The 25,989-nt window shown below is 63.1% G+C and overlaps 1 protein-coding gene across 1 annotated transcript; it reads left to right on the forward strand.

Annotated features, from left to right (window-relative positions):
* Nucleotides 1-24,588: 24,588 nt before the first annotated feature.
* Nucleotides 24,589-25,659, forward strand: Gpr20 (G protein-coupled receptor 20). Its single transcript, XM_027946362.3, has one exon. The coding sequence runs from the start codon at nucleotides 24,589-24,591 to the stop codon at nucleotides 25,657-25,659; it is 1,071 nt and encodes a 356-aa protein (XP_027802163.2).
* Nucleotides 25,660-25,989: the final 330 nt, after the last annotated feature.

A 25,989-nucleotide genomic window follows, 5' to 3' on the forward strand; every position in this document is an offset into this window, starting at 1 on the left:
CTCAGGGGTCAGGGAAGACGTCCTGGGGGAAGGCTAATGGGCAGAGAGCAGCCTGGAGGCACCTCTCTTCATCACGTGCACTTCCTCCTGCCAACTGACCACCTGTGGAGGCTGTCCACCACTTGCTCCACCCGCCAGGCAGCCAGTGGGGTCCTCAGGCTGGGCCCACCATAAGCCCCCTTCGAGTGCAACACCAGACCCGGCCCAGAGTGAGGGCCAGGCAAACACGCTGGGGATGTGGGGAGTGGCCAGCTCCATCAGGGGCATTTGAGAACAGCCCACATGCTCAGGGCAGCTTTGCTTCAGTCCTACAGCAAGGGTGGTGGTGGGGGCCTGACCCTCCTGGGTCTCCGCACAGCAGCCTGCAGGTGGGAAAACCAAGGCTCCCCGGGCCTGCAGGTGAGGGCTGGGGTTGCCGCACCTCCTGGGCCTCATCTCCCCATCTGAGAAGGGCCCTCAGTAGCTGGCGTGCAGCACTGCCAAGGGGCCTCTGTCCAGGAAGACCACAGGCACTCCAGGGACTCCACCTGCTCTGCAGCCCTGGCAGCAGACCTCTGCAGAGTCCACTCACTACACTGACACCCAGCCCAACCACCAAGAGCCCACGGGCAGGGAGAAGAGGTGCAGTGTGCAACTCTGGACCATGGATCCACAGGGCCAGCTGGCCTGGCCCCCATGCTGCCCTCTGCCCCATTGCCACAGAGGGGCCAGGAAGCTGCCCCTCCGTGAGCAGGCCCTGGCCTGCAGGAAATGCCAGGCCAGCATGATGGCCACTCAGTTCAACCGTGCTGGTGGCCAACTGCCCAGGAGATCTCAGGGGCATGTCAAGAGTCACCTGTTTAGTCCCTGTGCCACCTGGGACAAGGCCACAGCAGGAGGGGTGCTGGGAGAGACAAGGCACCTCCGGACACTAGTACTCATCAGAGCCTGGACAGGGTCCCAGGTCCCTGAAACCTGGGGCTCAGCCTGCCACTGTCACCCACTGACCTCCATGTTTCCCAGGAGGCAGGGAAACCTGTGCCCAAACCCTGGGGACAGAGACTGGAGGAAGATGAACCAGGGTAGGGGTCAGAGGTCTTCAGCGCCCCTAGTGAAGGGCGCGGGGCCACCTCTTGGGCCAGTGCTGTCCTGTGCTCACATGGGACACACTCCGTCCGCGTCCCTGGGGCCAGCCCCTGCACGTGGCAGCACCAGGCCGGGTCCACGCAGGACCGCGGGGCGGCCTCAGGGCGCAGGTCGCGGACCCGCCGGTAGGGAGGCGGCGGCTCTCCGCCTGCGCGGCCCCGAGGCGGCGGCGGGCTCGCGCGCGGACGGCCCCCCACGCGCCGGCACCAGGCGCCGCGCCCCGCGCGCCCCCGGCCGAGCGGGCGCCGGGGAGACTGACCTGGCGGTCCGGGCGGCGCCGGCTGGACGGGCGGAGGGCTCGGCACGCGCGCACGCGCGCAAAGGCGCGGCCTCGGCGCCGCCGGCTCCGGGCGCGCGCCGGCCCGCTGGGTCACGTGGACGCAGCCCAATGGGAGCGCGCCTCGGCGGCCCCTCCCGGTGCGGGGCGGGCTCGGGACCCTCCCAGGCCCCCACCCGGCCCGGACCCGCGGGTTGGAGCAGTGGCCAGAGGCGGGTGGGCGTCCGCAGGAGCGAGGGCGGAGAGGGTGGAGAGGGCGGGCGCCCAGCAGTAGAGGCCCGGGGTTTGGGACAATCTGAAGTCCTCAGTTTCCCCATACGTTGCCTCCGGCTCAGTTCCCAGCCCACGTGACCCGGAGGGCTGGTTGCAGCGGCGAGGCGACGAGGCAGCATCTCCTGAGCCCAGAGACTCGGGGTCAGGCCGGAGTTCGAGGCCGGCCGAGGTGGTTATGTGCGGATGGGGCTGAGAGCGGGCCCCAGGAGCCGCCCTCGCAGCAGGTGTTCAGGAGGGAACCCAGGCCCAGGAGCGGCCCTGGCCCAGCTCCTGGTGTCTCCATGTAGTGCCCGGCCTGCCGGCCCTGGGGAGACTTCAAGGAGCCCCCTTGGAGACTGGCCAGGCTTCCCCTTCCTGGGGAGGCTTGTGGCACAAGTCACTGGAAAGGCCAGCAGTGGCGTGTTCATGTTGGAGGCTCAGGACAGAGGCCAACCTAAAAACAAGCAGTGGACTCTTTGCCAATCTGTGGACCCCAGCCCACCCAAGCACCCAGCTCTGGTCCTGCCTCCACGTTCCCCAAGGCCTTCATGCACCCACAACGGACAGAGGGAACCCCCAGAAGGAAAGGCGAGGGCCACCTCCTCTGCAGAGTCCTGGAGGACACTGGCCCTGGTGAAGGCCAGAGACCCTAACCTGTCCCCAGGCTCCCAAGTGGGCCTTGCAGCCTCCGTCACATGAGCCTGACTCCAAGAACTCAGGTTCCTTGGCAGCCCAGTGCCTTTGCTTCTGCTGTTCCAGGCAGTGTGACCCGTCCTTCCTGTCCTAGCCTCTCCTGGGCTGGCCCCTCACACGAGCCACTCTGCCCTCAGCTCTGCCAGAAAGCCCCAGGTTACTGCTCATCAGTGTCAGCCTGCAGATTCATCTGGCTGTCCCCAGCTGTGTCTCCTGTGCCTGGCCAGCATGCAGCACACAGCAGTGTGCGCCACATCATGGACAGAGGCAGCGACACCGGGCAGGGGCAGCTTGGAGGCAGACCCTTGCAGACCTGGGGCCGAATCTCAGTGCATTAGTCATTTAATTTTCTGTTAGCCTCGAAACAGGCCTTTTGTTTTCCTTGTTTTGCAGATAAGGCACAGAGAAGGTAAGCAGCTTCCAAAGGTCACCCAGCAAACTGGATGTCAAGCTGGTCCAGGACTCCCACATTTACCCACGAAGCCAGCTTTCCGTTCAGGGTGTGTTCAAGCAGAGACTAGGAGGGAGGTGGAGGCAACATCAAGCTGCGTTGCAGGGGAAGGGGTACCTCCACTTCTGCACTGTTAGGGAGCTCAGAGCCTCTTAGGATGTCTCAGTCCCACCACACGGAGGGACTTTGCGTCCCTTTTGGTTGTCCGTGTTTTATAGTGCCTACGTTCGCTGCAGAGCACCGCGCGGGCACACACACACACACACACACACACTTCCTACTCTCTCCTCTCCTGCCCTGAATCTCAGGGGTCTGAATCCCAGCCACCTTTTCTGGGGACAGGGGACCTAGCCCTCCCCACGGGCTCCTTCCCCATGGATCAGGGGTCTCCTTCATTGCCATGGTCCTGTGTCCGGTGGGCAGCAGGGAGCCATGAAGGAAATCCCTGCTGCGCTCCATCCCTCAGCCAGTGAGCATGGACACCTGCAGGACCCAAACCCGCTGCCCCAAGTCACGCCCCGCAAGCCCTGCTGCCCGCTGTGCAGGTAGGACCAAGCCCATCGGAAGCAGAGGGGACATGGAGCCCAAGGGGGGCGGTGGAGGGTGGGGAGGGATCCTGTGCAGTGCTGTGGTGGGGGCTGCAGGCTGAGCTTGGTTTCCGGAGGAGATAGTGGCCCTGCAGAGGGGACAGCCATCGAGGAGAAGGCGGGACACAGCCAAGCCGGAGCTCCCAGGCTCCAGGGCTCGCCGAGTTCCACAGAAGGGACCCACCCTGCCACCCCGACATTGGCCCCGCAGGCCCCTGGAAGCATGGCTGAGAGCAGTCGCAGCTGGGGACAGGGACAGGAGGATTCACTGGGATGGACAGGATTAACAGACGGGCTTAGAGGGGGACAGAGAGAGGTCAGTGCTAAGAGGATTTCTAGAAAACAGCCTCTGGTCCAGCAGGCCCGGCCCAGACCCCACAGGGCAGAAGAGGGACCTGGGGGTGGGTCCTGAGTCAGCTTCTGGCCACACCTGAAGACCCCTGTGCCTCAGACCCCGTCTGTCAGGTGTTCATCAACACCTGCCCTGGGGTCCTCAGCACCCGGGGAAAGCCCGGGCGGGGGCTTAGGGAGCCGTGTCCTTGGCACGGGTTCTGGAGCCTGGGCTGCATGGTGGGCCAGTCGAGGTGGGCGTGCTGCCAGGTGGGGAAGGGCTGGGCTCACAGGTGAGGACAGCGTGCCCTGCAGGGGGGAGGGCAGAGGGCCCCACACCCAATGCTGCTGATCCTGGGCCCATCTGCACCTGCCACTGCATCAGTGACCTCCCAGAGGACCCTGCTGCAGACCCCACTAAGCACAGTGAGGAGGCCAAGAGGGACACCCACCAAGCCACAGCCTCCAGGGAAAAATTGCGTAGGCAGCTCTGGGCCCAGCCCACGGCCAGACATATGGTGCCACATGGGGGCCCCCTGGTGGCGCCTGTGGGCCTGGCATGCACAAGGGACCTGCCCTGCTCCGGCTGTAATGCACCACTGTCCCCACGGGCTAGCATCTTTGTTTTGTGCTGGGTCCTGAAAAGTGCACCACTGGCCCTGCCTGTGGGCCCTGCCAGCCCTGGTCTCAGCCTCCAGGACCCAAGGCAGATGGCACCAAGTGTCCATGTCCTGTCCCTTGGACCACCCACTGTGGACTAGGAAGCTGAGGGGCAGAGAGGCCTGACCACAGCCCTGTGTGTCCTCTCCCCCGCTCCCCCTACCCCTGGTGACAACCACAGCCCTGTGTCCCCTCTCCCCTGCTCTGCCCCACCCCTGGTAACAGGACGCGCACACTACAGAGCCCCCCACCCAGTCCCCTGAGACTGGCCCAGGCACCCTGGAGAGCTGGCACACGTGCTGCACAGCCAGCGGGGCCTCTGTGGTCCCTGCCCCTCCTGTGGGCCTGTCCAGGCCCGGCCAGCTCTCTGCCCCCCAGGGCCCTCCAGGAGCTGGCCCCACTGCAGAGACCGTGACCTGGGAGAAGCTCCTCAGCACCAGGACCCCTGGAGCCAGGCCCCCGATGCCCACCAGGGCCTGTCCTCCCACAGCCCCGACGCAGGGACGGCCTTTCCCAAGCACTGCCCAGACACCAGAGCCCATCCCGGGCGCTGCTCCTGGGCAGGGCAGCAGGTGCACTGGAAGAGACCCTGTGACCCTCACAGAGGTTGGGGTGCCGTGCACATGGAAAGGGGTGAGGGAGGCCTGACCACTCCACACCCAGACCTCCCTGTCCCTGACCCGGAAGCCCCCAGTGCCCAATCCAAGAACCATTTGGAGTTAATAATTTGGTCAAAGGGGATTTGTGATGAGGTTGCTTCCTTCTGTTCCCCCAGATAAAATGAATGTCCCCCAACCTGTGGGGGCCAAGGGAGTGGAGAGAAGAGGAGGGAGGGGAAGGAGGAGGGAGTGGCAGGCGAAAGAAGGAGTGGACGTGAGAAAGGAGAGGGGACAGAGGGGCCTGGTGACTGGCCCTGGCCATTACGTCCATTCCCTGCCGGGGTAAATGCGGTTTGGGAGGGAGACAGAGCAGGGCAGCTGCTTGGGAGTGGGATGGTGCAGAAGTCCCTGTGCCTCCTGTGGACCAGCAGGTTGCCCACTGGGCAGTGCCAGCAGTGGGGACCTCTGCCCAGCACGTGAGAGCAGCCCCCGGACAGGTGACCCCACCCTGAGGTCACGGGACCCCCACATTGATGCTGCCACAGGAGTCCAGGGACTGTGGCCTCCAGGAGGGAGGTCGTTCTCCCCACTGTGCACATCTGACTTCTCCACAGGCCCCAAGTGCCCAGGCCCTGGGACGCTCTCACTGTCCCCATCTCCTGCATCCCTATCAGTGGACACTTAGGGACAGGAGCTGAGGGAAGCCAAATGTGAGGGACGGTGACCTCAGCCTGCCGAGCCTCAGCTCCTGTGGACAGTGGCCACCAGGGGGCAGCACCACTCACCAGAGCCCAGCTGCAGGCTGCTCTGGAGCAGGGAGGTTGCCCTCGGCTACGCCTCTGGTGGGCACCTCCCGGGGGCTGCTGAGGCCCTTGGGCGGGGTTGGAGCCCTCCTTCCCAGGAAGCCACCATTGCAGTAGCTCTTTGTCATGGGACTGTGCAAGCCTTCATCAGCAGACTCGTCCTGAATCCCAGCAGTGTCCTAAACCAGAGTGTGCCAAGTGCAGCGTCCTCCCAGAGCACGGTGTGCCCCCACCCACCAGGGGCCAGTGGGCACAGCTATTGGCTGGAGGAGGGACCACCTGGAAACGCCTGCAGTCAACCCAGTCCCCCTTCGCGTGAAAGGGCAGGGCCCGGGGGGCAGGCCACAGATCCTGCCCCCGCACACAGGGAGGGGCTGCTGCCAGGGCAGACGGACTCTATCTGGGCCCGCCGACCCCTGGCCCCAGTCCTGGGAGGTCACATCGCTGCCTGGAGGGGCCAGTGGCATGTTCACGTTTAGCCGCAGATTGTCCTCGTAGACCAACCCACAGGCAAGCGCAGGCCACGGTTCTGAGTTCATCTGTCCACTCACCTCCTGTGTGCAGGGTGACCCTGTCCTCATAGCCACACAGGAGGAGGTGGGACAAGCCACAGGAAGGTGCCCACAGGGACGGTGCGCTGAAGCTTGGGTCCCTCCACCAGCTGCTAAGTCCGACTTGTCCCCAGGCAGGCAAGCAAAGGCACAGTGGGAACTAGTGACCACGGAGGGTGGCCACACACCAACCCAGAAGGGCTGACAGCAGGGACTGACAGAGACCTGCACCCGGTGCGAAGCAGCAGCCTCGGAACAGAAAACCTACGGAACCACCCAGGCCCCCAGCCATCCGTGGGGGACAGGCAAACCAAAGGCGGCGTATCAGCAGCGTATGCCCACAGCACCGTCCTTCCGCCTTCCCGGGAATTACGCTGCACCTGTCAGTGAAAGAAGCCAGACCTATGGGACTGGGATAGTGGCTCAGCGGTAGAGCGCTCGCCTAGCACCGGCGGGACCCGGGTTCGATCCTCAGCACCACAGGAAAAAGAAAAAAAAAAAGGCATTGTGTTGTGTCCATCTACACCTCAAAGAAGCAGCAGCCAGACCTAGAGATGGCCTGCTGCATGATCCCGGGATCTGAAGTGTCCAGGAGGCAGGAGTCCCTTGACAGACTGGTGGCTGCCAAGGGCTGGGGGCACGGGGCGGGGGTATTGCTGAATGGGCTCGGGGCTCCTCTGGGGAGATGGAAGTTTCAGAAGGAGACAGGAGTGCCCCGCACGGGGAGGCAGAAGCACAGCTGCAGTGTGCTCTTTAAAATGCTGGTTTTGTTTCGGGGGAATGTTCTGCATGGGAACTGGTCGGCCATGTGAAGGGGCTGCTAAGGCGGCCGAAGGCCCGGGGCCCCTGACAGATGCCGCTGCCGTGCATCAGTCCCTCCTGGGCCCTGGCCCCAGAGTCACCCCTGACATTGGCCACACCACCAGCTTTGGCAGAAGGGACTTGCCCATGAGCAGTGCCTGACCCTCCGCCACCTGCACCCTGCAGCCTCCTGGGACAGCAGTAGCTTCCTGCAGGGTGTAGTCTCCGTCACTCGGGGTTCCCCAGCCCATGGAGAGCAGGGGCCCACCGGCTCCGTGGACCCAAAGCACAGGTGTTGTGAAAGCCACACCACCCTCCTTGGGGCCACTGGAGCAGGGGCCATGTTGCTGTGGCTAACCTGGGCCGTCCAGACCACTCGCCACTCGGAATGCCACCGTGCTGGCCCTGCTGAGGTGGGCGGGGTCAGCACACCTGGGGGAAGAGTGTTCCAGAGCACCCAGGCCTCAAGGAAGGTGTGTGCTGGTGTGTGCTGATGCCTGACAGTCAGGGGGCTGGTGTGGCTGGGGTCCGGGGCCACAGGGGAAGGCCACAGTCCACGGGCCTCGCAGGCTGCTGGGAAGTGCTAGGCTGTCGCTCACAGGGGTGCGTCTCTAGCAGGTGGAGATGCAGTCAGAGTTAAGCTCTGCGAGATGCTTCAGGGTGCCTTGTGGAAAATGGGCACGTTGGGATGTAAGTGACAGAAACCAGACTCTGGTGGCTTCCCCAGGAAGGAAATTTATGATCACATGTAAAAGGAAATGGGAAGGGATAATGGCTTCAGGCACAGAGAGATTAGGCTCTACCTGTGCTCCTCTGAATTTCTTCCCCACTTCATTTTCCCCTCATGGTCACAAAAAGGCTGCTTGTCTATCAGCAGATGACCCTCTGGATACTTTTCACTGACTCAAACCAATTTAGGATTATCCATCTCTGAACCAATCACTGGCCAGGAGGGAGGCTAGGTGATCTGTGATTGGTCAGAGGGTTGCAGCATAAAATCCCCCCAACCCAGACTGCAGGAAAGGCTCCTGCAGGGTGCGGAGCCCAGCACTGGCTGGAAGCCCAGGCAGAGCTGCGAATCAGCTTGGCACTGCTCAGCTGCCTGCCCAGCTCCCCTCGCCTGCAGGCAGAGGCTCCCCTCCTGTGCCCCAGGTTCTTTCACTCTCATACTAACCTGGAGAAGTTAATGCACTATTTATCCCCTCCCTTGACAGGAGGACCTGAGGCTCGGGAGCGGGTCATGTGCCCAAGGCCACACGGCCAGGATGCAGGCGGACCCACACCCTGACCGCAGGCCCAGGGTGGCACTTGAGGGCTGCAGCAGGGCTACTCTCTGCATTAACGCCTGGCACTCCACGCCTCTGCTCCCGGCCCTCGGGTGACCTCCGAGGCCTCTTTGTCAGTCGGCACGGGGCTGGAGACTGGGCTCTCTGTGAAGCTGTGGGGAAGAGGTCCCCTGAGACCCTCCATCCCCTTCCCGCACCTGGAGTTTCCACGGACAGCGCCAGCGTAAACACCCCGGGCGGCAGGAGAAGACGTGTCAGGCGGGCCTTAAACAAACCTGTTCCCGGAGACGAGGAGCAGGCGCGGCGGCGGTCAGCTGGGGCGGGGGCGGGAGCGGGATTTGGAGCAGACGGTTGGCGGTGGGAGAAGTCACTACCCACAGGGCCCAGATGAAGGACACCCATCGTCCTTGACCACACCAACAGATGGCACGTGAGGGGACACGGTGGGTCCATGTGAGGTGTCGCTCGGTGCCAGGCGGCTGCTTCTCTCCAGGTTGGCAGCTGGGGAGTGGCAGGCCAGCAGCCCACGATCCACTCTGCCAGCATCTCAGGGCACTGGCTCAGTGACGGTTACCCTGGCTGCACATCAGTCCCAACTTTAAAGTGTGGGTGCCCAGGCCACTCAAATCAGCGCTCCAGGAGGGCCCGGGCATCTGCAGTCTGACTCAGGACAGGGGCAACAACATGTCACACACCTGACCCCGGTGACCTGGGCCAGCCCCAAATACCCTCCTCCCAGGGGCTCTTCACACCACCCAAGCACTCCTGCCTCCGCTCGAGGTGGGGCTCCACGGCACCGGAGGCTGAGGGACGCATTACTGCCCCCCAGGTAGGAGGCCGTGGGTCAGGTGCAGACCCAACTCATCCCAAAGTGTCCCCGTCACCCCATCATGAGTCATTTCCTATTGCCTCCTCTGTCAGATCAGGGTCCCCAGTGCAGACTGCCCCATTGGACCTGAGAGCCTGGGCAGGGTTGCGTGTCCTGTCGGGGGACTGTGGGCTGGAGGCCCGAGGGGGGTCCTGACTGCAAGCGGGGGTGGGGCCAGGGCCTCGTCACAAGCCTCTAAGCCGCAGCTCCCCCAGGGCCAGGCCTGGGTCCCTGTGGGCCCAGGTGAGGGTTGGGGAGGTCAGGACCACAGCCCACCTCCCAGCTGGAAGAACACTGTGAGGGGGCCCGTCCCCCCAAGTCCCCTGGGACTTTGGTGACACTCCCTCCCCCCAGTGCCTCAGGGCTTTGGGTTTCTAGGGAAAATCAAGGAGCCCGGGCCCGACCTAGGTGGGTCTGTTCCATGGGGTCCACTCGCCAGGCCCAGTGGCCGCGAGAACCTGAGTGATGGGGGCGCTGCAGGGCAGGCCGGGGGCCGCCGACTCCCCCTCCCCATGTCTGGAAGGAGAGGCTGTGGAAGCCTGTGTTCGCAATGCCTACAGCCCAGGGGCAGCGGTGACACGCAGGGCCACCACAGGGCACCTCTGAGGAGCATATGCATTTTGGGTAAATTAATAATGAATCCAGAGCAGTGGAAAGAAGAAAGGAAGCCGCCTGCTTCCACCGCCCAGATCTCACCCTCTGATGTCCAGCCCAGTGTCCCCGCCCCTCTGGGGGTGTCCCTCCTGCGCCTTAGGAGGACCAGGGCTGTCGGGTGTCTATTTATAGAGGGTTCCTGGCCATCAAAGATTTCAGAGAAACTGGAAGGTACAGAGGTGAGATCAAAAGCCACCCCCAGCTTGATGCCCCCAAACACCCCTTGACAGTGGTGTCCAGCGCCAGACAGCTTCTCTGCTGGATCCCGGGGAAGGACAGATGGACGCTCCGACAGGCCTGTGAAGCAGATCTCCCAGGTTTCACGTCCCCTGGATGTTGACGGGGCTCAGTGAAGCTCCACTCAGTCCCTCTGATCTCTGGGAAGTGGGCTGGGGACAGAAATTGACCCCCAGAGGAAGGTGCGAGGCCGGAGGCAGAGAGGTGCCACCCACGGCTCCCTCAGCCTGTCCTGCTGTGGCTGCCGGCTCCCGGGGTAACCTCTGGGGCCACGCCCCATAGTCACAGAGAGACAGCCATCTACACAATGCTGCTGAGCCACAGGCGCGCTTGTCCCTTGTGACAACTGCACACACAAATCCTGCCCCAGACTCTGAATCTAGTAAGTCACAGAACGCTGGGGCCTCTGGCTGGGACAGCAGAGCACTCTGGGGTGCCCTCCAAAGGTGCCTCATGGTCCACTGACCCACCCACTCAGTGCTGGGCCCGGCAAAGGCAGGTGGCCAGGACCCTGGAGTCCTTCCTGTCCACTTCACCTACCGTGGCTGCGTCCTGCCTGGTCCCTGCCCAGACACCCACAGGCAGGACACATTCAAGGATCTCTTCTAGGTGACAGGAGGGCCCTCCCAGAAGTGGCCATCCTGGTCTCTCCCACCTTACTAGGGGCCTCTCAGCCTCCCGTTCCTGCACAGGCCTCTGGGTGTGGGGGTCAGACAGGGCTCCCCAGGGTCTCACTGGGGTCCGGAGCCCCGGGGCTCTGCCCAGGTTCCTGAGGCCAGGGCTCTGGCAAAGGAGGTGGCCAGGGCGGCTCTGCCCCTGTGGGTTTCACCAGGGGTTCCACATGTGACCTCTGGGGGCAGGTCATTCTGTGACTTAGAGCTCTGAGGACCACGAGGGCAGAATGGCTCCAGCTCCTTCCCTCTGGGCAGTGAGGGTCTCCGTGCTGCCCAGGTCCCTGAGCCAAGCCAGTGGGGAGTCTAGCTAGCCTAGAGGACTGTCACCGGCCCTGGCTCGTTACGTGGCCCTCAGGTGGGGAGTCGCTCATGGAAGTGCCTGCGTTCCTAGCTGCGGTCCTGCGAGGAACCAGGTCACCAGGTGACTGTGACATTCATCCGTGTTTGTGATCTGTTGACCGATTCCCACTGCACTCCAAGCTCCTGAAGACACAGAGAGGGGCCTGAGTCCAGGGCAGGTGCCCAGCAGGGACACACTCATCTCCTGAGAGCAGGTGCTAGGCAGCCAGAGCCTGGAGCCCAGCTCCTCGAGACAGAGCAGGGACCTTCCCCACAACCCTCACCAGAAGCAGAGGCCCAGAGCCGCCGGCCCCTGAGGTCATCCAGGGAGCCTGTGGCCCAAGGGATGGCTCAGGCTGGGAGCCACCTGACAGCCTGAGAACAGGCCTTCCTCCAGCTGGCTCCCCCGTCCTCTCCAGAGCTTCAGCCCACTTCCTCTCCCACCTCCCACCCAGGCAGACAGCTTCCGGGCCTGGTCTCTGTCCTCCTGACACAATCATAAGCAGAAAGTGGCCAGCGGGCCCCAACAGACAGGCCTGGTGGATCTCAGCCTCCAGCTCCATGGGGAAAAAGAAGGGAGGGGGCCTGAGATGGGATCTCCAGCCCCTCCCTGGGGCAGGGACAGGGCAGAGCACAGGCAGCACAGGAAATGCCCTTGGAGGACCAGCTCTGGTGTAGGAGAGTCTATACTCAGAGGCACCAGGGTCAGCTGGTGGGGTAGCAGGGGCCCAGGCTGGGTGCCCGGACTGCTGGCTCCAGACAGAGAATGGCCCTGGTGCTGGCCACACACTGAGCCCTGGTGCTGGCCACACACTGAGCCCTGGTGCTGGCCACACACTGAGCCCTGGTCCTGGCCACACACTGAGCCCTGGTCCTGGCCACACACTGAGCCCTGGTCCTAGTCCCAGCTTGAGCCCAGTCCCTGGTCACAGAATGAACTCTGGACACAAGCTGAACCCTGACCCAGGCCTCACCCTTGACTCTGACTGGGGTCCCCACAGCTGGACAGTGGCTGAGCCGGGCCCTGTGCCTGAGTTCAGGGCTCCCTCCCATCAGGGTTTCTGAGGACCTGGCCTGGGCAAGGACCACAGAGGGTGCCTGAGGGAGGGAGGCAGGGATGGCCCCTCCTCGGCCAGGGCCGTGATGCTGGGGACAGAGGGTCTGTGCCCAGGACTGACCAAGGGAATAGCCGGTGGCAGGAGGGAGCTGGAGGAGCTGGGGCTGCCTGTGGGGCTGAGCTCCTCCAGGGAGAGGGCTCGGCCAGCGCAGGCTGAGTTTGGGGAGTGTCAGTGTCAGGGAAGTACTTCCTTAAGGGGACACTTGATGGCTCATGGTACAGCCTCAAACTGGGTCCTATCAGCAAGGCTGGGGTCCTGGTCCAGCCGCCCGGGGCAGCCCCCAGCGGAGGGCCTACTCGTCCTCTAGCCTCGGTCCACTCATCTGTGACCTGCCCCAGGCGGTCAGATCCGCAGTTGGCCAAATCTGGTTCCCATTGTAGGAAAACTGTAAGGGGCACAGCCTGTGTATCACGTGACCCCTCGTGGGGCCAGGGGGCCTCCATCACACACAGTGACTCCCCTGGGGCACACATGTCCACAGAGTAGGGCAGCAGACTCTGCCCCTCCAGCCCCTGCTGCTTAGATGCAGGGGAGTTTGTCAAAAGAACTTCAAGGCCCCCCACCGCAGAGCAGCTTAGATTTGGAGGCTAGAGGAGGGGTTGCGCGTGAGCACTGGCCTGCCACCCTCGCCAGGCCACCCTGCCTGGGCTGCCCACTGGCCACTCTGTTCCCAGCACCCGCCCCATCCACCCACCTCAGGACACTTGACACCAGCACTGGGGAAAATGGTCGTCCCAGCCAACAATAGCACCCTCCTCCTGTCCCTGTGCTGCCTACCAGTGCTCCTGCCGAGGGGTGGGTGACCGCCAAATGCAGAGGCCTCAGAAGTGGTGACCCGGGCCTCCCCACCCCTTAGTTTCTTCACTGACCACTAGGAAGATAATATTGACTGTGCATGTCACATCCCCCCATCTCTGTCACTCACCAAGAGGTGGCCACCTGGCTTCTTGAAGGTTAGATGAACAATGCCAACTCTTACAACCCTCAAAACCCAGTTAGAATGATATGAAGCACTCAGAAAGGGAAAAGGTTAGACACTAAGAAGAACTTCCATTCTCCGGCCCACCTAGCACCTACTATCCACCTCTTGGAATGTGCTGGTCTAAGCTATTGTAGCCCATAGAGGTGACAGGGATCTCACTGCCTCATGAGGGAGTGTGGAAGGGGTCGAGCAGAGAACAGCGACTGCTATTGCAGTTCTCTGCCCCTGGAGACTCCAGCGTGGACCAGACAGTGAGGTCAGGAGAGCGGGGCACCGGGAGGCTCCTCTGAGGCCTGCTGAGCAGCGAGACACAGATAGCTACTTGGGTCCCCTGGGGCCACCTGGGCCAGGAAGGGCTGAAATAGAAAGCAGGTCCTGAGGCCCTGCAGGGGATGTGGACAGCTCTTGAGCCCAGAGGCTCAGCCTGATGCAGTCTGGACACACCCAGGAAAGACATGGTGCTGGGCCCTGGTGGGTGGGTGGGTTCCTTAGCTTCCAGAGAGAAGGTGAACCTTGCAGAGGTGAGGGACTCAGGACACAGGCTCCGGGTCCGGCTGCGGCCACCTGGGCTCAACCCTGCTCCCTGCCTCCCGGCTGTGTGACCTCTCTGAGCCCCCCGGTTGCTCTTCTGAGGTGGTACCAAGGGTGCCCCAGGAGGTCTTTGGGGACTGGGGGGAGCACACTAGAAGATCTGGACCCCAGGCCAGCTCCTGTGAGGTGGCAGCCACACCCCGGTGCTTTCTCAGTGCTGCTCCCGGAGTGACGGCACCAGACCAGTGCTTTGGACTTGGGTCACCACCTGGTGGGGGCGAGTTTTCTGGGATCTCTGACTGGCCATGTCGTACGAAGGGCAGGCAGGGCCCTGCACTGCTACCTCGCCCTTAGCACCCACGCCCACTCCAGCACCTCCCCAGCCAGTGTCCAGAGGAGGCCGTGGCGGGAGGGCCTGGTGAGCATGGTCCCCAGCAGCCCTGTGGGATCAGACCCCAAAGGCTCTGCCAGAGTGGCGCTCAGAGTGGAGGGAGCTCCAGGGGCACCGTGGCATGAGCCCAATGAAGGAGGGCTTGAACTCTGCAGGGCCCTCCCCAGGCGGAGGGCAGGGACAGGAGCTGACTGGGCACCCTCTGGAATGGCCGCACGGAAGCCCCAGGTAAACTGCCATCACACCCTCTTGTCCTTCCTGCTCAGGGGAACCCACCACTCACCCAGCATCTCCTGAGCTGGCCTCGGGGCCCTGGGGTCCTGGAAAGATATGAAGGACACCCCTCCCAGTCCCAGGCCAGGAGGCCAGGGCCAGGAGGTCAGGGCCACGGGGCTCAGAGGAGGCTGAAGCCGAGACTCTGCTGTGGGAACCGAGTCCCACCCCAGGCCTCGGGTTCCCCGCCCACGAAAGGTGGGCCACTTGGGTGGGCTTCCAGCTCCTCTGACTCCAGGGTTCCTCCCCAGGCCCTGTGGACCCATTCTGCAGGCCGAAGCTCAGGAGAGCAGGCGGGCAGCCCACCACTCGACCTCACCCAGGGTCCTAGGCACGCAGCAGGGAGGCAGAGCCAGAGTGGATCCTGGGGAGGTGTGGGGGCCAGTGGCCAGCCTCCTCCAGCAAGCCCTCCAGCACCCTTCCTGGGCCTGGGCCTCTGCTCCTCTGCACACCCAGGAGCCCTGCTCTGCCCCCGCCATCCTATCAGGGTACCTCCCTTTGCTCTGTGCTCCCTCAGCAGTACCCACAGCCCACACGGTGCCCCACTCCTGCCTGGGTAGCCAGGGCCAGTCCACTGCAGCCATGGGAAGAATATCCCTTGAGTGTGGCCCTTGCACAGCCCAGGACACAGAGTTTACCAGGTCACTGAGGCACACAGCCACGGGGCCACTAGAAGCCAGTCTTCCTGCCCTATTTGTTATGTGGCCTCAGGTCTCCCACCGTCACTGTGCACAAAGGCGAGTGTCCTGGGTGTCGGGCAACAGGCAGGCTGTGGCCGGGTTCGACTATCCCACCCAAGCTGGCCTGCTGATCTGGATGCTGGGCACTTCCCAGCTGACTCCCAGGGGTTCTGCCACAGCTGAGCCCACGTACCCTCCAGGGGTCCAAATCTCTGGGCCCACATCTGGCCTGTGTCTTCCCCTTCAGCGCATCAAGGAGCCCCTGCTCACTTCCCTGGACCTTGAGCGGGTCCTGGCCCTCCCGTCCCTCCACCTCAGCCCCATTTCTCTAGACTGCAAGGCAGGACGGTGACTCCTGACAGGGGCCCCCTTCCTGATGGCAGCAGAAGCCACGCTGTCCCTGTGGGTATGTTCCCTCCTGTGTGGAGTCCCATGGCAAGTGAGGAGCCACCCAGGTCACTGGGCTGCAAGGTCAGGCCCTAGAGTCAAGGCCAAGGCTGGGACCAGGGGACAGGGTCCAAGCTGACCCCACAGGCAGATGTACCCAGTGTCTCCCAGGGGCACACTCCATGTCCTGCCAGGAAGTCATGGCTGTGCTTCTCTCTACCCTCTGTCCCCTCAAGGAAGGAAGGACACGGGTGCCTGATACCCCTGAGGTGCTTTTATGGGCTGGGCCCAGAGTGCTCAACTGTGCTCCTCCATCAGACCCACCTGAAGGGTCCTGACCCCGGCCCAGGCACTGTCTAACTCTGACCCCATCTAGAGACACCTGTTCTGAACCACAGCTTTGGTAAAGGTGATGGTGACACTGTCCCTGTGCCTGTCTCCTCTAGGGCTCAAAGGTCAATCTGACCCTCAGCACCCCGGCCTCCTGGCTCCAGCACCTTCTCTGCCACCCTAAAAGTCCAGGGTCCTGAGCAGAGAGTCCTCGAGGATCCCTTGGATCACGGGGGCACCACCACACCATGGGTAGGTTTGATCCTGTGGGCAACTGAGAGCCACTTCGTGCTGTCACCCTTCCCAGACGTCCTCTAGTGTCAGTTGTGTTGGGGGACTCCGATATTTCTGTGAGAACCAGGCTGAAGGTGGACCCGAGGCTGGCCAGTCCTGCCTGTGACTCAGAGCCTTCGCCTGCTCAGCCTCCACAGGCCCCCTGCCCTGCCCAAATGACACTGAACCCTGCCCCAGTGGCCCTGCAACCTCCAGCAGGACCCCTCCAGCCCTGCCTTGCCAGGAGGGGCTGGTGCTGGTCCAGCGTAGCAGTGTGGGTGGACCAGTGGCTCCTGCCCGGCTCTGGGCCTCAGTCTCCCCATCCGAGACAGTCACAGCACAAGGACAGAGGGAAGCCGTGGGCTCTGCCCAGCAACAGTGGGGATCCAGAGCCATGGCATCTCCTCTCCCAGAACCTTCAATGCTCTCAGTTGCCCACAGAATCAAATCCACCACTGTGCCCACTGGCGCTGCTGAGAGTGGTGTGGTGCCCACTCATCCTCCCCTAGGGCACAATCCAGGGGCTCTGTCACCTCCAGGCCTTTCCCATGCACCCAGCCCAAGTCCAACGACCAACCCCCCGGTGCACGGTGCACGGGTACACTCGGAGGCCCAGCACCACGTGAGCAGGACTCCGCCCCTCCCGGGCACAAAACCGGCCTTGGGTGCTCCCGCCCCCCACCCCACAGGCAGGAGTGCCAGCCCCACCTCCAGCCCCTGCAGCCTGAGACCGCGCCTCCTGGATGGCTCCGCCCCCGTGCCTCAGTTTCCCCCTCTATCTCCAGGCGGACGCGGGGCCGCTGCGCCCACAGGCGCGCTCTCCAGGGTCCCAGCGCTCCCGGCGGAGGGGGAAGGAGCCCGCCCCGCCCCCACCCGCCGCCTTTGCCCAAAAGCGGCCCCGAGCGGGCCTGACGTCAGGCCCCGGAGGGCGCGGTCCAGTCGGTCCGCGGTGGCCGAGCGCTCACGTACCAGCGGAGGCCGAGCCGCTCAGTCTCCAACCCCGGGAAGGCGCGGTGAGTCCCCCGCGGGCAGGCGTCCTCGCTCCCCCGCGCCCCAGGCAGGAGGCTCCGCAGAGCCCTTGCTGCCCAGCCAAGCAGGCAGCCGGGGAGGGCGGGAAACTGCCCGCCGACCCCGCAAGCCGGAGCGCAGAGCCCAAGCCCGCCTGCCGGGTAGGGTCCTTGCAGAGGGGAAACTGAGGCCTCCAGGGAGGGCAGGCAGGAGCTGACCAGGCTGAGAACAGGGTGCAGAGGACCCGGCTGCCCTGGGAACAGAGCAGAGTTCTTCCCAGGCTGCTAGGTGCCTGACAGTCTCTGGATGTCCTCCCTATGTCCGTTTATTCATTCAGTGACACCCTCAGTATCTGCTGGGGACCCCAAACTGGGACTTGGTCTCTCCACCTGTCAAGGCAGTGGGGTGGCCCCAGAGGCTGAGCCTACAAAGGGATCAGGGAATCCCAGAGGCAGTGAGCAAGCTTGGGGCCACAGCCACCACCACCCGGGGCTGGGGCAGGGCTGAGGTTGAGGGATTTGTGGGACAGTCTCCCGGATCCCCCTGCAGAGTCAGCCCCAGCATCCCACGGTTCAGGGCCTCAGCTCCCACTCTGGCCCTCCCCTTCCCTTTGAGGGATGGGGAAGCTGAGGTCCAGAGAAGGCTCGGCAGCTCAGCTTCTAGCATGGACCTCAGAACTGGCACTAACTAGCCTGCTGTCCCTGGAGCAGCTCCCTGTGAGAAGTCAGCAGGAGCAGGGTCCCGAGGGGGGCAGGCAGGATGGGAACTGGACAGCAGCCAGGGTGCCTGGCGGGGCAGACATGGAGCAGCTGGGCCGCCTGTGGCAGGACTGGGACCGAAGGCTGGTGGTGGCAGTGCACAGCCCAGGGCAGGAGGCTGGACCTGCCCACTTGTCCCCACCTTCTGTCCTTGATACTGGGTCATCTAGGGGCTCTCTTCGCCTCTCCTCTCCCATTTCTGTGCCATGGGCAAGTAACTACCCATCTCTGTGCCTTGCCAAGCAGGACCCTCAGCAAAGGCAGGGGCTGTGACCTTGCTCCACGGGAAGCCTGGGGACCCCTTCTGTCTTGGGTAACCAAGGGGGAGGTGGTGTCTGTCTGTCCCGAGGCCAGTGTCATTTCTAAATCACACTTGTTGGTTCAGCAGCTCCCCTGCTGCAGCCCGGTGGGCCAGCTCAGGTGTGTGGGATTCAGGAGTTCAGGGAGGACCCCAGGAGGTGGCGAGGGCCTGAAGGGTGCCCAGTACAGCTCCCCCCACCCTAAGGCCTCCTACAGGTCCCAGCTCAGAAGCCAGCTCCCACCTCTTCCCTCCCCCTGGAGCGCTGTGCTCTCAGGCCCTCCTCCGCTGTCCTGCCTTCATGGCCACTTCCCGGCCCTGTCGCCCTGTCCTCCGCCGTGTGCTCTATCAGGAGGGGCTGGGTGTGCCCGGGGCTTCTTCGTGCTCACAGTGCTGAGGTTCAAGCCCAGCTCTGTCTCCCAAACACAGCGTCCTAGCTGTTCCCTGTCCCAGCCCTGGCTGCACAGAAGGGCATAGTGAACCCAAATCAGGCAGAGCCGAGCTGAGCACCAGTAGAAGCCCACACCCAGCCCCTACCTTGGCTGGGTGACCCTGAACACAGGACTTGACCCCTCCCTACCTCCGTTTCTGCATAGCCAAGATGGGACCAGCCACATCCACTTGAGGACATCATAGGAGGCATCAGTGGGACCCTGGAAGGGATCATTTCAGCCCCACATGTTGTGGGGTTAGATACCCCAGGAAGAGTGTCCAGGGCACCAGGAGGTTAGAGGGTTCAGGGAGGGCTTTGTCAGTGCCAGGAGCCTGTACCAGGTGACCCAGGCAGAGGGGACAGCAGTGTGAAGGCCAAGAGTGCCAGGCTCAGGGTCATCAGGAAGAAGAGGTGGGCAGAGGCCAAGCTGGCGCACACCATGGATTGCCTGTCCCCCAGAGAGAAAGGGTCAGTGGGATGGGGGTGTCTGGCTGCTGCAGCCACCGCTATCCAGGCTAGAGGTGAACAATGAACCAGGTAACAAGCAGGCACTGGCTGGGGACCTGCAGGACCTGCAGATGGCTGGTGCCCCGCCCCCCAGAATATGAGGGAGTTCCATCAGAGACACAGTCCCAGAGGAAGGGGCTCTCTGCTGGTGGCCCTCGAAGCAGTTGGGCAGGATGGAACCAGGGGCCCTCTCTGCCGAGTGGTGCCCTCCGATCTGGGATGGGGAAGCCCTGGCCAAGCCAACTGAGACCATCTGGGTGACTGGGGTCATATGGTCCATTTTGGAGGACTCGATGGGTCCTGGCTGCCCCTTAGTAGAACAAACAGAAGCTCAGACCCATGAAAATGGTGGACGATAGTTCTGCAGCACACGGTTCCTGATAACGGCTATTCTGGCCATGGAAGACCATGAGTGTCACTCATCAGGGGTGCAGGCTAAAGCCCACACAGACAAGAGCATCCACAGGGACACTCCTGGCCCAGAGTCGCCATGTGCAGATCACTGCTGTCCGTGTCTGGTCCTGCCCAATCTGGGTCTGGTCCCCAGGTCCACCAGTTCCATGCTGGGTGACCTTGGGCATGCTGCGGCCTTCTATGGGGCTCCCTCCTCCTAGTGGAGCTTGGACACTTGGTGGGAAGATTCCGCACCCATTCTCTACGCCTGCCCTCCCTGCCCTGGCTCACGAGCTGCAGGCCACACGCAGAATCCGGGGCCCAGGCCACCTCTTTACCCAGCCCCACATGCAGCAGGCAGAGGAGGGACAGCTGGACCTGAGAGGGGCCTAGAGAGCACTCAGGACCTGCCCTCCCTACCCACCAAGGAGGCAGCTACAGAGACACCCCAACTGATGCCCAGGCGGCGTCCAGCAAGAGCCCTGGCCTCGCCTGCCCTGCCCACAGCAGACGCGCAGCAGCTGGGAGGGGCAGTGGGGCGGCAACCATGCCCTTCAGGTGTGGGGCTTTGTTGTGGCCATCAGGCTGGATGGGGTGGGCCCCAGGGGAGGGGACAGGATCAGATGACTTGGTGGGAAGGTTCCCCTCTCTGGGAGATCCCCAGAGTCAGGGCTTCGCAAAGGCTCCGAGAAGTGCCGGGTGGTCCCCCTCTCCCACCTGTGGGCGGCGGGCCTCTAGCGCCCTTTCTGGAATCAAGCCTTCCTCCCAGGTGGGGTGCCCACAGGTGCGTCTCCCCGTCATCCAACACCTCCAGTCACTGCCAGGTTTCCTTGATGCACTCGAAAAACAGGGTCCCCAGAGTCCCGGGTGAGGGAACCGAGGCTCCCAGGGGTGGAGTACCTGGCCCAGGCCCCACAGGTGGAGGTCACCACGCAGCAGTGGGAGCTGGGAGCTAACGTTAGCAGGACCCAGTGGTCAGCGACTGCCGTGAGCTTCCTAGAAGAGGTGTCAGCCTTTCTGGGCGGGGGGGTGGTAAGGCGGAGCCAAACCAGGCCTCCTCTGCCCCTTTGGTGGGCACGGCCCACCCTGCCGTCCTCCCTGGGGCTGGCTCAGAAAGATCGCAGACCCGCCCTGGGCTGCTCACCCCAAGATGCCACGGTCTGATGGCAGGGTGGCACACAGCAGTGCAGGGGACCACTCCAGTGGGAGAGCGCAGGAAGCAGCTCCTGGGGCCCAGAGAGGAGCCAGGAGGAGAGCTGGGAGCGAGTCCTAACAGTGGTCACCGAGTGTGTCCAGGTGCAGGGAGGGAGCAGAGGCCTGGAGGGGCAGGGCATGCAGAATGTGGGCCCACTGTGGCTCCCTCAGGCAGGGTGCCCTGACTGCCCTGAGGGCCCTGGCCCCGGAGGCCTGCCAGGCTGCCAGGGCAGTTAGCAGCACCAGGAGCCCAGGAGGAGGGCGGCAAGGTCACTCTGGGAGAAGCCACCCTCCCGCTAGCAGGTCCAGTCGGGGCCCTGCTGAGGAGGGGAGCAAGACATGCCCCCTGAGCCCTGCATCCCATCAGGTGGAGCTCATCTCCTCATTACCTCGCTTCCCTATTTTGAGCACCTACTACGTGCCCAGTGTCACGGTGGTGCAATGACCCCCACTTTACAGATGAGGAAACGGAGGCTCCGAGACTCTAAGGAAGGACACATCGTTTTCAGAGAGGGACCCAGGCACGGATGGGTCAGTCTGAGCTCGAGCTGGACTCCAGTTCCTTGGTGTCTAATATCAGTCACATACTGAGCCCTGATCCTGGTCGCATGCAGATCCCCAATCCCAGTAACAGAACCTGGAGGCCCAGCCTCTGAGCTTGGCCTCCTGGCAGCTGGGAGAGCCAGAGGTCTTCAGGAAGCCCCCCGAGGCAGGATCAGGAGTGGCATTAAGGGTCGTGGTGTCCTCCGGCTCTTCTCCCGTCTGACTCTGACCACAGAGGGCTGTTCTTCTGCCCACCCCAGGGAAGTGTCCAGGTGTGGGCAGGCAAAGCAGGCTGGGACCAGTGCTATGTGAAGTCTTGCAGCCCTGGCGCAGGCCCCAGGCCCAGAGCCCCAGCACCATGCCCGGCACTGCAAGCACATGACATCAGCCCTGCCCACTGGGCTCCGACCAGCTCTTCCAGGCCATGGAGGCTGCTCGGCCATGGACAGTCCCAAAGCACCCTCCAGGAAGGGGACAGGCAATGGGATCATCTCCCCCAGGCCCTCTGCCTCCCCTCTGCCTGGGCAGGTGAGCCAAGGCCAGCCGACCCCCGAGGGCCTAGACTTCCTCTGAAGTGTTCACTGGCCACCTTCACGGCAAACAGGGACTGGAGCACACATTTGAGTTCCTCGTCCTCCAGGACAAAAAGGGTTGTGGGCAGATGCGCAGAGAGTGGCCATTTAATTAGTCACTGTGGAAAGGGAGGCAGAGGACAGGAGAGGTGCTGGGGGTAGGGGGCATCATCCCAGAGAAGCCAGACTCAGCAGAGAGAAGAGGGGAGGGCAGGATGGGAGCAGGCTGTGGCCAGGACCAGGGCTGAGTGTGGCTGGCATTAAGGCTTCCAGTGTGATGTGGACCAAGTGTAAGAGTGCAGCAGGGACTGGGCCAGTGTGAGACCAGAGTCGGTCCAATGCCTGTCCTAGTCTGGAGTGTGCCAGGGACGAGGCTCCTTCTGTTACTGGGATTGGGGATCTGCATGTGACCAGGATCAGGGCTCAGTATGTGACTGAGATCAGGGGTTAAAATGTGACCTGGATCAGGTCTCCGGCCATGACGAGGACCAAGGCTCAATGTGTTACTGGGACTGAGGATGAGTGTGTGACCAGGATTAGGGTTCAGTACATCAGGCCTCAGAGTGGCCGGTATCAAGATTCATCACGTTGCTGGGATCATGGCTCAGTGCAACCAGTTTTAGAACCATTGTGTGACCAAGATCAGGGCTCAGCTCTGTGTGAGATCAGGGATCAGACTTCAGAGTTGAGAATCCCTCTCTCCTCACCTGTCTGGCCTCTGGGGTGTTCTGAAGGTCCCATCCACCCCCAGACTCTGGAGACCCCAGAGTTCCCACTGCCCTGGTCCGTGTCCCCACAGTGGCTGGTGAGCACGCAAGGCTGGCCCTGGGGAGATTCCCGGGAGGGCAGGACCCTGTGGTCAGCGACATCCTGGGACCAGCTCCCAGAGGAAACATTTGGTTATGTTTATTATTTGTCTTTGGTTGTGACACTGAGACAGGCCAGAGCAGACAAAGTGGAAAGCCACTCTGCACACTGTCCCCTTGCTGACACTGGTGACGCCTCAGGTCCTGCCTCCAAGATGACGTTCCTCTCCTTCCTGAAGACCTCTGGCTCTCCCTGCTGCCCGGAGGCAAAGCCCAGAGGTTGGGCCTCCAGGTCCTGAGCCCCCATGGCCCCTCATGCCCTCAGAGCCCTGCCCTGGCCCCCTGGCCCTCGGAGTCCCCCAGGGTTGGAGGAAGACCAATCCACTCATCACCATCAGGGATGGCCTGCCTGTGAGGGGTGATAGAGAGCCCACCCAGAGGACACTATGACCTGGCCCCTGGGGGGGGGGGCAGGGTGCAGGCATAGGCCTGGGCTTCACTTGGCTTGCCCTAGCAGCCTGGGGTGGCAGATGTCCAGGGCAGGGCTCCCAGAGGCAGAGAGCACGCTGGGTGACCTCAAGCAGGTGCCGACCTCTCTGAGCTAAGGATGGAGCTGGGGCTACCTGCCTGCCAGACCTGACCCTTGGGAAGCAAGTGTCCCTTCACTGCACCCACCCCTGCTAGGCTGGGTACAGTCCCCTGTCCCCTGGGACATAGGACTCAGTGTTCCCCCTTCAGCAGGATGGAATGGCCGAGGGAGCCTGCTGCCCAAGGCCACGCAGCCAGTCTCTGGGAGTGGCAGTGCCTAGGCTATTTACAGCAGATGGCCCCTAGGAGGAATCGGGAAGAGTCTTCCTGACCCCGCAGGGGGACCCAGTGCACCAAGAATGTCTGGGTGCCCACCCCGCCTCCCTGCCTCTCCCCAGAGGCTTCTCCTCTCTCCTGAAAAAGACAGAAATGTCCTTATTTGGAGGGTCAGCCCAGCCTGGGGTGGGGGCAGGATCCTGTTAACCCTTCCTTTATAAATAAAGGGATAAATCAGGGCCAGTTAAACACTGCTCGCAGGAACGTAAACAGAGTGGGCGGCTCCAGCCCAGCCCCTGCCCACCCTCCCCTGCGCAGAGCACAGTGTGCCTGAGACCCACACCCTCCCGGTGGCTGCTGGGACCTGGCTCCAAGCTCCACCCCAGCGAGCAGCCTGGTGGTCAGGGTAAGTGTGCCCTGCTCTCAGGGCCCGTAGAGGACAGCAGCTGGCTCTCAGCCCCTCTGCTCTGCTGAGCACCCACTCCCTTTGGGAAAGGACCAGGGTGTTGACCTGGAGCTGACCTGGTGGAGGTGAGGACAGACAGGTGGCAGGAGGATGGTGGGTGTGGGGTCAGGGGTGGGGCGAGCAGCTCATGGCCCTCCCCATGGGCAGGGCTCTGTCCCAGCAGAACAAGTTTATCAGCCACCACTTGTGCTAGGGGCTGCTGTGCCCTTGATCCAGATCAGTTCAGTTAATCCTCCCAGCAGCAGCTAAATTCCAATACGGCAGATTAGGAAATCAGGCACAGGGTGGTTCAGTGACTTGCCTGAGGATGCATAGCAGGTAAGTAGAAGAACCAGAATGGAACCAGGCCCTGAAACCACATTTTGAGCCCTATGATCTTACCTTTGTTTTCTCCCTCCAACCTGAACTCAGTCCTGTGGGGAATGTGCTTGTGCCTGTCTAGTAAGGACAGTCCCCAAAACCTTAGCATTTTGCTGAAGGTCCACACTGCAAGTGTCAGGTGTGAGTGGTGCAGAGAGAGCAGGGTCTCAGGCGGGGCCAGGCAAGGGTGTGGGAGGGGACAGAGTGGACAGACCAAGCAAGGGCCAGCCTCAAACAGAGCTGGCTGCCAGGCTGGTGCTGCAGGTAACCCCTTCTCCTTCCAGGGCCACCGCCATGCCCTCTGCGCCTGCAGCAGTGCCCTGGGCCTTGGCAGCCCCCAACGCCACGGTGCCAGCCAACAGCAGTGTGCCAGAGACCTCTCTCTTCCACCTGTTCGCCCTGCTGGACGAGGAGCTGCACTCGGCCTTCCCAGGCCTCTGGCTGGCGCTGATGGTGGTGCACGGGGTCATCTTCCTGGCCGGGCTGGTGCTCAACGGGCTGGCCTTGTACGTCTTCTGCTGCCGCACCAGAGCCAAGACGCCGTCGGTCATCTACACCATCAACCTGGTGGTGACTGACCTGCTGGTGGGCCTGTCCCTGCCCACGCGCTTCGCGGTCTTCTACGGTGCGCGGGGCTGCCTGCGCTGCGCCTTCCCGCACGTCCTGGGCTACTTCCTCAACATGCACTGCTCCATCCTCTTCCTCACCTGCATCTGCGTGGACCGCTACCTGGCCATCGTGCAGCCCGAGGGCTCCCGCCGCTGGCGCCAGCCCGCCTGTGCCAGGGCTGTGTGCGCCTTCGTGTGGCTGGCCGCTGGCTCCGTGACCTTGTCGGTGCTGGGGGTGACGGCAGGCGGGCGGCCCTGCTGCCGCGTGTTCGCGCTGACCGTGCTGGAGTTCCTGCTGCCGCTGCTGGTCATCAGCGTGTTCACGGGCCGGATCGTGTGCGCACTGTCGCGGCCAGGCCTGCTGCGCCAGGGCCGGCAGCGCCGCGTGCGGGCCATGCAGCTGCTGCTCACGGTGCTCGTCATCTTCCTCGTCTGCTTCACGCCCTTCCACGCCCGCCAGGTGGCTGTGGCGCTGTGGCCCAGCGTGCCGCACCACACCAGCCTGGTGGTCTACCACGTGGCCGTGACCCTCAGCAGCCTCAACAGCTGCATGGACCCCATTGTCTACTGCTTCGTCACCAGTGGCTTCCAGGCCACCGTCCGTGGCCTCTTCCGCAGGCACGGAGCAGAGTGTGAGCCCAGCAGCGGCGACGTGGTCAGCATGCACAAGAGCTCCAAGGGCTCGGGCCCCCAGATCCTTCTCAGTGCTGGTCCTCGTGCACTCACCCAGGCCCTCACCAATGGGCCTGAACCTTAGGTCAGCAGCACTCTGCCAGGGGCCAAAGGTCAGGGCTTGGCCGGGTGGCCAGCCCAGACACCTGCTGGGCCGGGGCAGCAAACTGGTCTCATTTGGATGGACTGCAGATGGGTACCAGGGCACCGCACTGAGATTCTAGGGCCACTGTGCTGCGGTTGATTAGCCATGTCTGCATGGGCTCCGGATGGGTGTGGTGGTCTGAGTGCCAGTTACTTGCCTTCCTGGGGTCTCCTGCACCCACTGAAAACCCAGGAGGGTAGGCGGGCTGCTGCTCACTGGGCCCCTTGTCTACAGAAGGAGCTCCTCAGGAGAAGGAGCAGAGGTCACCTG

The sequence above is a fragment of the Marmota flaviventris genome, chromosome 15, assembly GCF_047511675.1.
Source record: "Marmota flaviventris isolate mMarFla1 chromosome 15, mMarFla1.hap1, whole genome shotgun sequence".
Lineage (NCBI taxonomy): Eukaryota > Metazoa > Chordata > Mammalia > Rodentia > Sciuridae > Marmota > Marmota flaviventris.

Excerpts from the sequence above, each read along its gene's own strand:
- Gpr20 (XM_027946362.3), top strand. The coding sequence starts at position 24,589 with ATGCCCTCTGCGCCTGCAGCAGTGCCCTGGGCCTTGGCAGCCCCCAAC.